The sequence below is a fragment of the Wasmannia auropunctata genome, unplaced genomic scaffold (assembly GCF_000956235.1).
Source record: "Wasmannia auropunctata unplaced genomic scaffold, wasmannia.A_1.0 LD321770.1, whole genome shotgun sequence".
In the NCBI taxonomy this organism is placed as follows: Eukaryota; Metazoa; Arthropoda; class Insecta; order Hymenoptera; family Formicidae; genus Wasmannia; species Wasmannia auropunctata.
This window is the reverse complement of record NW_012041120.1, coordinates 1-11371: the sequence shown is the minus strand read 5'-3', so window position 1 is coordinate 11371 and position 11371 is coordinate 1. Positions and strand designations below refer to the sequence as shown.

Below are 11371 nucleotides of genomic sequence, written 5' to 3'. Positions count from 1 at the left end.
TATATATATATATATATATATATCATTATTATTATTAAGTATAACGTCTGTTATTTATGATGTATGTTACAAAAAATAAATTAATTTTAAACTGTCTTCTATTTTAATTAATTTTGCGCAAGTGATAAGCTTATAGTTAATCTTTTTTTTAAGATTGTTATACGACAAATATTTTGTTTTTCAGTCCCTTTTCAAGGTTTTACTTATATAACAAGAAGTAGAAGACAAATTATTTTGAAATAAATTTAGAATAGAAATTCTTGTAAAAAATCAAATTTTTATATAAAGATATCAATTTATTTACCATTCAGAGCAAGAGGAATAGCAAATTAATAACACATTTAGTTTGGATAAAAATAATTTTATTCAAAATTAATTTTATATGTAGATATCGCTTAGCTTTTCTATTTACATTATAAAAAATTATATTACATGAAAAAAATATATTTGACGCTTTAAATGTATCTTTTATAAAATATGTGCAGTAATGTTGCTATAAACTCGATTTAACTGCACATCATTATTTTTCTTCAAATTATATACAATATATGTTAATACAATATAATAGTAAAAAATTATATATGTTTATACATATTATTCATGTATATAAGTAATTCAATTCATATACCTATAATTAAAAATGGGTATATAATATGCATACAGATTGTATGCATATATTAAGTACAAGTAGTGTGCACTTAAAATTACTTCAAGTCTGGAGTAGAATTTCCCAGATAACATCGTAAATCCGTCAAGGTTGATTGAATTATTTTGGCTTTAATAGACATTTTACCTAATCGTTGATGGGCGGTATAACGATGACAGCCACCAAAAGAATAATAGTAGTCACCACCTAAATAAATCAATCAATAATTTTAATCTTCCTAAGATTTTGCTTTACAATCATTTATAATCTCGTTTACTTAAAAATATCAAAATTAGCACAAAATAATAATTCATAAATTTAATAAGAATTGTAAAAACCACTTTTCACGCAGCTATATTATAGGTACTTTGACAACTTCACCTTTGCTTCCTTTAATCCACAAGATGTCGATGGGCGGTACCGTGTGCTCAGTCTCGGCGTTTTTCAACGCGTTCATTAAACCTTGGATCTTTTCCTCGTCCACTACGGCGGGGAAAGGGCTGATAATTACGTCCATCGGAACGTCATGTATCTCTGCGTGAGGACTTGAATGAATCGAGCTGGCAATTTGGCATGCACCCCTACGTAACATTTTACTTAATTGACGTTTGGATAGTCTCGCGATAATCTCACGTATGCAAACGATATGCGACTGACTAGCAATAACTAGCGATTGAAGGATAACTTTGCTATTGCATCAGGAATTAGGAATGTGTTATATAACCATACGAACAGGTTGAAGGCACTTTCTATTCCCTTCTATCAACCGGTGTAAAACAGGCAAAAAATCAGAAATTAACATTTGTACTACATATATATGTGTACTACGCACTGATAAGACACCTCAGTGCTATCACTGTCTCAACTCGATTACAAATTCTCGGACCAATCAATTAATAAATATGTATCTCGCGCCAAGTTTCAAATTCTCCTTCACAATGCGGATTTCCTCAAAAGGAACGCAAGAAGTATATTATATCCTGGTGAAAAAAGTTCTTATATCTTATATTTTTAAGAATTTGCTATATTTTAAATTTATAAGAATTTCTGAAAAAATACATTAACCTTTTTTAGATTTTATATAAGTTTCTTTAGAAATTGTAGAATGAGAAATATTTCTTAGAAATTTTAATTAGAATCTCTGAGATTTCTTTTAGAATTTGTATATGAAGAATTCTAGAAAAAATAGTAAACTTTCGCAGCAATTCTGAAAAGTTTCTATAAAAAAATTTGAGAAATTTTCTAAAAAGTTATACAATTTTACAGAATTTTTGAAAATTTTTAAAAAATTATATGAAGGATTTCTAAAAAAAATTTCAACAAGGTAGATATGTCTAAAAAAACTTTGCAAAAATCTGTTTAATTATAAATTGAAAAACTATTATACAGATATATATGTTTGTATGTATATTTTGCTTGTACTGCTGATTTCTAGCTACCTGTATTTTTAATTTGCTTTTAGATTAGGATTATATAATAAGATTGTAAGATTAGTTTTTACTTATTTTTTTGTATTTGTTTTTATAAAATAAAGAAAATGAGTGCACAATTATCCTTAACAGTAGTGATCAGTTGCACTTGTTTTACAATTTTACATCAAAACGCTTAAAAGTGAAGTTTAACTCTAATTAATAACCACAGAGAAGAATGAGAAAAAAAATATTGCGAATTTACAACGTTGACATAAATATAAATTACAAAAAGTTATTATATCTATATATAAACCTATTTCAAAATTATATTTATTTATACATTTGTATATAATTATATTTATTATAATTACATGTATTTTCTAGAAAAATTAGTATTTTTTATACATCTGTACATGCTTGAATCAAAATCACGACACAATGCTGAAAACGTGAAAAATCTGATGACAGCTGCATGTTTTTAAATAATGCAATATATCACAATTTATTTTTCTTCTGAGAACATCCTTTGTCTTTTTTACATTGTATAAAATTTCCAACAATTGAATTTTCACTTCATCTTTACTCATTCGATTATCATGAGTAATTATGCATTTATTGGTATTGCAGCATTATAATAATAACGAATAATGGTATAGCGCATCAATACAAAACTAAACATATATAAACCGAAATCATTAAGCACTACAGTGAATAATGTGTATGATACTTTGAATATATAAATTAATCTGGGTTTAACATTGCACAATACCAAAGCAGCAGCTAATAAATTGCCGTGCTCTTGTGCTTCATGTAATGTCATACGTCTATATAAACGTCCCACTATCAATAATAAGCAAGGTATAATAACTGCCTGTAAATAGTAACAATAGTTAATTAAGTTATCAACATATTTCAATGAAATATAAGATTTTATATTTAAATATAAAATCTTAAATATAACTTTAATATATATACCTGTCCAAATAAATTGTCGAGTTTCAACACCAGCAAAATATTGACAATTCCAGCTAACAAGATAAAAGTGACACGATTGAGCAATAATGTAGATAACATAAATTTTGATTTAGATTCTTGTTCCGGCGAATGTGTATTCTTATCACTGGTGTCATTTAAAAAGCTTTCATGTCTGTCATCAAATCTTGCGCAATCCTGCAATTTCGTGTCGCTATTGATATTGTATACACCATTTCTGATATTATCCTCTTCAAAATTCGATTCCGCTTTAAGACTGTCGCTTTCCACTCGTGGCTCATTATCTGCAAAATATTCTTAAACTGAATCTGTCCAAGACAATTTATATATATTGAGAAAAAGTTCTATCAAAAATAAATATTATTTATACAAATATTTGAAGGGACCACAGCAAGAATAAATAAAAACAACTTTCTTCCTTAACTTTAAAAACTTTATTTTTTTTCTATATGATGGCATATTCTGAAATGTCAAAACACTGAAAAATCTGACAAAATAGTTGTGCCAATGCAGTGATATGCAAGGATAGTTCGTTGTATAATTATTTAAAGACTAATTATTGCCAGGAATTGAAACCAATCTCTCTAATTTTAAAGAATCTAGATTTCAACACTGTCAAAGCATAAATCATCATTTGTTTTACAAATGGAGAGAAAGAGAGAGAGAGTTGTAATTAATATAAATTGTCCTTATAGGAAAATTGAATTCAGCAAAATAATGGTTTCCTACAGTTAATGCAATGTTGTAATTTTCTTTTTATAATTCTTGACGCAAGCATGGCATCTTGTAACAACTTCAGAATTATGTTTTTCTCTTTCTACAACTTGACAAATAATTCACATTGAGAAAATAAAAAAATAAGCATGCATTAAATTAATTTGTATAAATTGATTTGACAAAGACATTCACAATATTTTTCTTAATATTAAATAATAATGCTCATCTTGCAACTAACTTTTTTCCTAGACAGCCAACTACTCAAGTACTTTTGTCAAACAAACTTTATAAAATTTATGTTACAAAACTTTGTCGACAGAAAAATTATAGATTTAACATAAAATCTGGCATATATAATAGTTGACAGAATGCTGGCAGAAACATAGCGAAGTTTATCAACAAGCTATGGTAGGTAACAGAAATCAAGCAGATTTTGATACACTTGCTCCATATTGTTTGATGCAGGTTGAATACAGAAATAAATTAGATTCTGCTCGATTTCCGCCGTCAATCTGCTGCGACATCAGCAAATTCTGCCAGAAGAATGCAAGCTTAATGCAAATACAGCCGATGCCAATTCGCTGAAGCTCAAATTTGCTGACAAACTGCTGGCACACTGTCAAATTTCGCTCAGTGCATTTGCCGAGCGCATTTATCAAAATCTTTCGTGTTTATTTATTTAAAGTACTATTGAAGTATAGATATATATTCCCTCTCGTGCGTCTCACATTAAATCTGAATTCTAAACGCGTAATCTGCCTAGCAGATATTGGTTATATTTACTCACCCTCGATCTCACCCGGATTGACCCTCCCTGTAATTCTACGTAGACGACTTTCGGAGTTTTCTAATATTCGCCGCCTTCTCGCTTCTCTCCTGGCGTTGATCTCAGCCATCGTCGTATTTAACAATCGAATCGACAGCTAATATTTACACGATCCTTTTTGTAACATTTGTACATGCACATCCAAACTGCGTGTCAATCAAAGAGGTTAACGAGGAAGTTCAAGTGAAATAAATTTATGATCATTCACGATCACAATAACTTGGAGAAAAAACGTGCTTTTGTTTTTCTTCTCCTTCTTTGAAAGCAGATCTACTCTATCAATTAATCAATATCAGATTTTTGCAAAATTATAAAAAAATGATTGGAGGTTAGGTTTGTTCGTCTTATCAGTTTATCATCAGACAGCGTTTTTTTCTTTTTGTCAGATTTACAAGGAATTCTCATTTGACCAAAATTCCATTTGAAGTATACTGCAATGATTTCGAATTGAGATTTTGTCTTGAGATTCGTAGATCTGTTATGGAAATTCAGAAGCACCTACTTCAGCGGACGCGTTCCTTATAAATAATGTTTCTAATATTGATGACAGACATAATGTATTTAAATTATTTAATTAGAGGCTTCGATTAAACTCCGTTTAATTATAATAAATCGATGATTAACTTATCGAGTACTTGCATCATTCTGTTAACATGGATAGAATGATAGGAATTAATTTTTTGGATAGAATGATATTGATTTGATTTGAAACACATGTGGAAAAAGAGATTGAAGTTAGGAGCAACAAATTGTTTTTATAAATTTCATCGCAAAGAATTCTGTTAGTTGAATTAATTTCTTCTTGATTTAAGTTAATGGAAATTTAATCTAAGTCATTCTTTACAGAATGAACTAACTTAAAAGAAAAATAATAGACGCTTTTGATCTTTCAACTGACAATTACACAAATACATGATGTGTTAATCTGATACCACAATGAAGTATGGCACTTGATACAATCGTATTTCCTTATTCTTAACTTATCAGAATCGAGCAATTTTTTTTTTTAACTTTCTGTCTTTAATTGTCACTCTATGTGCAAGCACATAATTCAGTGAAATAGCGAAGAAAGTTGTTTCCATGCATTGAAATTAATTTCTTATTTCGGACATTTATGTTTTTTTTCTTAAAATAGACAGATCTGACTCAGTGATGTTACAGATGCGCATAGATATGAGTCTGTCATATTTTTATGTTAATTTAGATAAATATTACATACTTGGAAAATTACATATTGAAAAAAAAACCTAAAATAAATTGCTTAGTTCTAACAAGTCAAGATTAGAAAAATTGGATTGTAATGTGGATTGATGGACTATGATAAGGATGATATTGATATTTAAACTGAAAAAAAAAAAATATGTAAATATATATAAAGTATATTAACTTTTAGTTTGGATTGAAACATATTCAAGTCTTTGTAGTTCATAAACTTATAAAATCGTACACACTCATATAAGAAAGAAAAAATAATAAGAAGAAATATAATTCATTTTAAGATAAATTTCACAATCGTTAATGTAAATGTAATGATGTAAATATAATGAATATATGTAAAATGTTGAGATGGCATAAGACATCATATGCATCTGCTGTTGTCATCATCATAACAGTCACCTCATTTGGGTTAGTAAAATTTCTACAAAAAAGAAGAAGAAAAGACTTGATGTTAGTACATACAATTTTAAAAATAAAACTTAAAATACTAATATGTTCGAGACATTAAGTTCTATATATCATGTGCAATTTTTTTATATACATTGTATATGCAAATTAAGGATGATTTAATTAACACAATAATCAAGGAATATTTTACACAAAAATGACAGTTATATAAATTTATTATAGAAATAAAATATATATCATTGTTACAAAGTGCATAATGTATAAAAATAAAATACAAGTTAATAAGTTTCGGTATATACACACGGTACTTACTTATACATAAGATTCAAAACGCAAAATATTGATATTAGAATTCCAACTGTGCCAATAAATATGTATTCTCTTACCATCTTCCAGTTTTCTCTAATCTCAGTTAGGACTGTCAAAACTCTTTTCCATGTCGAGACAAAATATGTATATATCTGTGTATGTATATGTGTACAATGAGGTATAACTGTCTTTTTAACATCGTTTATCGATGTATCCATTGCCATATTTCTTGGATATTCCATTGCAGTTTGTAAAACATTTTTATCGCGAAGTACCATGTCCTCTGTAGATCCATGTCGTTCATCTAAATCAAAATTAAATGTTTTATAATTTTTACAAACTGTAAATAAAAATAAATACAATCTTTTCAAAGTTAATCCAATTTTCTTATTACCTATGTTAGTATCAGGATCTTTTCCAAATGCACACTGTGTAGTATCAGTGCCCCAACCTATTTTAATATTCTCTTTATTTTTTATTCTAACATTGGAGAAATTTGCAGCAATGGATTCAGCGATGGATATTCTATATTGGTTGGGGCACTCTGAATCCTATTTTTCACGTTTACGAGTCTCGAGTTTAGGTTTAACATTGAGTTTTACAAAATCATAATGACCTGCTTTAATCATATCTTCCTGCCATTTTTTCAATTCAATCTTATATTTTTCTAATAAATCTTTTGCTTCTGCATTATATTTATTTTTATCTTCCATCGGCATATTCTTCCATTCTTCAGTTACATCATATATCCAATCCTAGAAATATTAAAAAAAGTTATTTTAATATAGCTTCAAATTTAACTGCCTCAAAAAACCTAAAAGTGTTTTAAATATCTTATCACAGATCATATTTTATAAACATACAAAAAACAAAATATACCTAAATAATTTATATAAGACATATACAGTTTAGATCATATAATTATCAATAATTAACTTACTTTGTAGGATATTTGTGGTTTTTTGGTAATCCTTTTATTTTGCAAAAATAATATGAAGGCAGACAGTGGCCGTTTTGGTTTTCCAAGTTCTGTAAGTCTCTGTAAAAAAAAATAAAGGAATGTTACATAATTTGGAAATATATTTTAGAATACAATAGATGTTATATCAAATGTTATTGCTATAAATGTCATATTAAATACTTGTTTGATTTCGGGTTTTTTCGAAGTATGTCCTTGTTCCAATAATCTTTGTATTACTTCAACCCTCTGTTTATTAGTTAAAGAATTCTCATAATCCATTAACTTCTGCTTATACACAGAATTTTGTTCAAGATATTGCTTTTGAAAATTCTGCTTTATCGTTGGGTCAATTTGTGCCCATTTCTCTGATGCTTTTTTCATAATAACAGTTTGTTTGGAATTGGGATACTCTTCTTGCAATTTGTTCTTTATAGAGGTGTAGTATAACAGAAATGTATTTAGTGGCTTCTTTGGGTTTGATGGTAAGGTATCTTTTTTTATACCATGTTTCAATTTCGATGTAGTAAAATCTTGTGTGGAAGCAAATTCCCTAATAAAAAAAATTTAAGAATTTCCATTTATTGTTATTTCCACGATATCAACATTCTACTTTATTCGTTTACTTGTCTATATTGTACAACTTAAGAGATAAACGAGAGATAAAAAAATGATTGTACAAACATTTTATCTGTCATTTTAGTACTTATTTTTTTATGTACATTAATCAAAATGTATTCTGAGATAATTGCAATAACGGAGAAAGCAAAATCACGTGGTAATATCCATTTATAAATTGCTGCAATGATTTCCACGTTGCCGAAAAATTTTACTTGTTCTTATTTCATGATCAAATATATTACACCATGATTTATAAAAAATTTAAAAACTATTATTCAGATTTAAATTGTCAATTGTAGAATAGCAAAGTAATTTTCTTTACCTAGTGCAAAAGAAATTCAACAGATTAAGCTGCTTCCTATTAATAGGAGACAGTAATCGCCAAGTTGCCGTAATCATAATGATACGCTTGATTTCAGTATTACGATCAAGTTAAATCAATATACAATCACTTGAAACAATTTCAAATGACTCTTTCACAAATACTTTAATATTAGAAATAGAAAAGAATTAGTTCAGAACAACGAGATCCACGCTGCACACATCCAACGCATCGAAAACTCGTTAGCCGTTGAGGTTAATGCTTCTCCTTAAGCCTAGTCTACAATTGCCTAAAATCGTAGTCGTAAATGGTGTAATTGTTAAAACTGACCAATCAGTACAGTCGAAAATTCTTCTTATATTTGATTGTGATTGGTCAATTCTTACAACTATACAACTATTTACAATTAACGCTTACTCAATTGTAGACTGGATTTAATAGAATTCAAATTGAGTTTTGCATTATAAGCCACAATGGAAAATTAGGAAACTAAACACAAGATTTTCAATCTATTAGAAACCACTGTAAAATACACGATTTTAAGCCCGCAATTGTGTATCTTGAAATAAGGTAAAAATAATAAAAGTGAGTAAATTTACTAGAAAATTTTTAATTTCATTGGCCAATATTTAGTGAATTCGCTCATTTTTGTATTTATCTCCTCGTTTTAAAATACACAATCGACTCCCAAAAAGATATATTAAAATTCTTAAGCCATAATCACACTAGCGATTGAGATAAAGATTATAGATACCTATTAAGCCCGTATCGGACTAAAGATTGAGATTGAAATTGGATTTAACCAATTAGAAGAAAGGAAACCAAACTCAAATTTAGTGTATTTTGTTTTGATTGGTCAAATTCCAATCCAATCTCAATTTCAATTTTTAGTTTGATACGAGCTTAAAATTGATTAGATTGAAATATTTGATCAAATAAAACAAAATTTACTAAATTTGATAATAGTTTTTTTTTTTGATTAATCAAACTTCTATCTAATTAATCTCAATCGCTAGTGTGATTACGGCATTTAGGACTTCTACATGTTGAACGTGGAAATGCTTACCGCGGCAAAATGCGACGCGATAGCCAATGGACGCGTCATTTTTCTTTAGGAGCTGTACGTTTATTGGTTACCGCGTTGCATTTTGCCGCGCGGCAAATATCTCACATCCAGTGTGCAGGAGTCTTAGGGTAAATTCACACCTTGACAGAAAAGCGGAAAACCGAAAAGCAAAAGCCAATCAGAACTCGCGTTGGTAGTCTATCGACTACCACGTTTAGCACGTTTTGCTTTCTGGTTTTCTTGCTAACAGTATGAGTTCTGATTAGCTTCTTCTTTTTTGTCAAGGTGTGAATTCGCTCTTAGAGAGAATTCACACCTTGACAGAAAAGCAAAAACCAATCAGAACTCGCGCTGGTCAAGCATCAACAGTTTCTGCTTTCTGCTTTTCTTGCTACCAACGCGAGTTGTAATTGGCTTCTGCTTTTCCTGTCAAAGTGTGAATTCTCTCTTATGGCTACGTTTGTTTTGGCGCTTACAGTATTTACAGTATCATTTTATTTCATTATTGTTGTTTATCAAATATTAAACAAGGACAAATGATGCTTATAAGAGCTGTAAGCACCAACAGAACGTAGCCTACTGCTCAAATATAGCACTTGATAGTTAAGGACAACTTCTGATTGGCTTCTGCTCTTTTTCCCATCCTTCTTTTCTGCTCCGATGTGAATTCTCCTTAAGAGGACGGGAGAGGCAATCGTTCAGCTGCTACCACGTCTTTGAACGCCTCCTGGCGCGTAAAATACATCTGACCATATCGTCTCAAATCACGGATTCGAGTATCATTGTTTTGCATTATTTGTTGAAGTCGGAGAATTGTTACGTAAAAGCTTCGATGAAATATCAATATTAATCTTAATTATTTAGAGGTTTTAAAAAATATTAGTGCTAATGAACCAATATTTGGAACTATGATTATTTTAACTTGTAAATATTTGAGAGAGAATCCGTTGTGTCTTACACGGGTGCAATAAGATTTAATTCCGATCGGCTTCTCTTAAAACTTAAAATGTACAAGGCTTGAATACTTATTGTAAAAATCCTCAGCTATTCCATCTTTGCCGAAGCTGACGATTTCAATTGACGAATTTTGAAAGTGACGTATCGTTACTGGTGAGTGGTGACAAAACAACAAAACAACAGCTGTCTTCAATTACCGTGCGAAGACTGTCACAGGCGTCACAGCTACATTCCGGCTGGAATCTATTTTCCGCTTGTTCGAGAAGTTTTGATGGTAAGTTTTTTTCTTGCAAAGTGACTTACGTCAAAAAGATTTCCAAGAAATAATCAGTTTTACTTTTCGAAAATTTCAAAATTTTGTTTACTCCAGCAGTATGCATTGTCAATCTAAACTGTATATTTATTAATACTATATTAAAGAAAAACACAAAAATTTTTAGTTAAGAAACGAAGTGATAGAAAAGAAATTTAACGATATTTAACGATATTTCAATTTTTATACCAGTACAAATGTTAAAAAGAAAGTAAATGGTACATAATATATTACTATTGTTACTTTATATGTTAAACATGTAAGTTGTTCTGTATATGTATTTATCTTGGTATTTATAATTATGTAAGTTTATCCCAGAAAATTTTAATGCAATTGCTAATTTTTAAATGTATTATTGAACCAAAATGAAATAATCTTATTTTGCATTAAATCAAAATAAAGAAATCTTATTTTGTATATATTTAGAAAACCCTATAAATATTTTATCCTATATAAAATATAGCTTTATACAAAAATCTGAATATAGGTACTTGTATTTCTTTCTATATATTGAAAAACTTAAAATAAAAATTAAAAATCAATCTCGTGTATTATAAAACAATAAGGAAAAGAATTGTTATGCAGGATTTAGAAGAATGCTGACG

At 28.9% G+C, this 11371-nt stretch overlaps 3 protein-coding genes across 6 annotated transcripts; all 3 read right to left on the bottom strand.

The window, feature by feature from the left end:
* Positions 1 to 459: 459 nt before the first annotated feature.
* Positions 460 to 1602, bottom strand: LOC105460444 (sulfiredoxin-1). The gene is made up of 2 exons (XM_011706896.1): positions 1028 to 1602; positions 460 to 853 (listed from the first exon to the last, which is right to left on the bottom strand). The coding sequence occupies exons 1-2, from the start codon at positions 1236 to 1238 to the stop codon at positions 705 to 707; spliced, it is 360 nt and encodes a 119-aa protein (XP_011705198.1). The 5' UTR covers positions 1239 to 1602; the 3' UTR covers positions 460 to 704.
* A 790-nt stretch (positions 1603 to 2392) lies between these two features.
* On the bottom strand, positions 2393 to 5859 carry LOC105460443. Its single transcript, XM_011706895.1, has 3 exons — positions 4556 to 5859; positions 3034 to 3335; positions 2393 to 2929 (listed from the first exon to the last, which is right to left on the bottom strand). Exons 1-3 carry the CDS (start codon positions 4662 to 4664, stop codon positions 2663 to 2665), a joined length of 678 nt encoding a protein of 225 aa, XP_011705197.1. The 5' UTR covers positions 4665 to 5859; the 3' UTR covers positions 2393 to 2662.
* Positions 5860 to 5957: 98 nt separating this feature from the next.
* LOC105460442 (transcription factor A, mitochondrial) lies at positions 5958 to 10746 on the bottom strand. 4 transcript variants are annotated; one of them, XM_011706893.1, is made up of 6 exons: positions 8431 to 8719; positions 7671 to 8040; positions 7470 to 7568; positions 7146 to 7284; positions 6607 to 6833; positions 5958 to 6233 (listed from the first exon to the last, which is right to left on the bottom strand). In XM_011706893.1, the coding sequence occupies exons 1-6, from the start codon at positions 8505 to 8507 to the stop codon at positions 6222 to 6224; spliced, it is 924 nt and encodes a 307-aa protein (XP_011705195.1). In that variant the 5' UTR covers positions 8508 to 8719; the 3' UTR covers positions 5958 to 6221. The 4 variants fall into 4 exon arrangements, with proteins under 4 accessions (XP_011705195.1, XP_011705194.1, XP_011705193.1 ...); XM_011706892.1 differs by lacking the exons at positions 5958 to 6233; positions 8431 to 8719 and adding exons at positions 10111 to 10323; positions 10455 to 10746 and having other exon boundaries at positions 6515 to 6833; XM_011706891.1 differs by lacking the exon at positions 5958 to 6233 and having other exon boundaries at positions 6515 to 6833.
* Positions 10747 to 11371: the final 625 nt, after the last annotated feature.

Bases quoted from the DNA above. Each gene is read 5' to 3' on its own strand.
- LOC105460443 (XM_011706895.1), bottom strand. From the start codon at position 4,664: ATGGCTGAGATCAACGCCAGGAGAGAAGCGAGAAGGCGGCGAATATTA. The intron at 3,336-4,555 runs GTGAGTAAATAT...AATATTTTGCAG, and splicing joins CAATCCGGGTGAGATCGAGG to ATAATGAGCCACGAGTGGAA. The intron at 2,930-3,033 runs GTATATATATTA...TACTATTTACAG, and splicing joins TCGACAATTTATTTGGACAG to GCAGTTATTATACCTTGCTT.
- LOC105460444 (XM_011706896.1), bottom strand. From the start codon at position 1,238: ATGTTACGTAGGGGTGCATGCCAAATTGCCAGCTCGATTCATTCAAGT. The intron at 854-1,027 runs GTGAAGTTGTCA...TGATTTATTTAG, and splicing joins GTGGATTAAAGGAAGCAAAG to GTGGTGACTACTATTATTCT.
- LOC105460442 (XM_011706891.1), bottom strand. From the start codon at position 8,507: ATGATTACGGCAACTTGGCGATTACTGTCTCCTATTAATAGGAAGCAG. The intron at 8,041-8,430 runs GTAAAGAAAATT...TTTTTTTATTAG, and splicing joins TTGAATTTCTTTTGCACTAG to GGAATTTGCTTCCACACAAG. The intron at 6,834-7,145 runs GTCATTATGATT...ATTTTGATTTAG, and splicing joins GGAAGATATGATTAAAGCAG to ATGAACGACATGGATCTACA.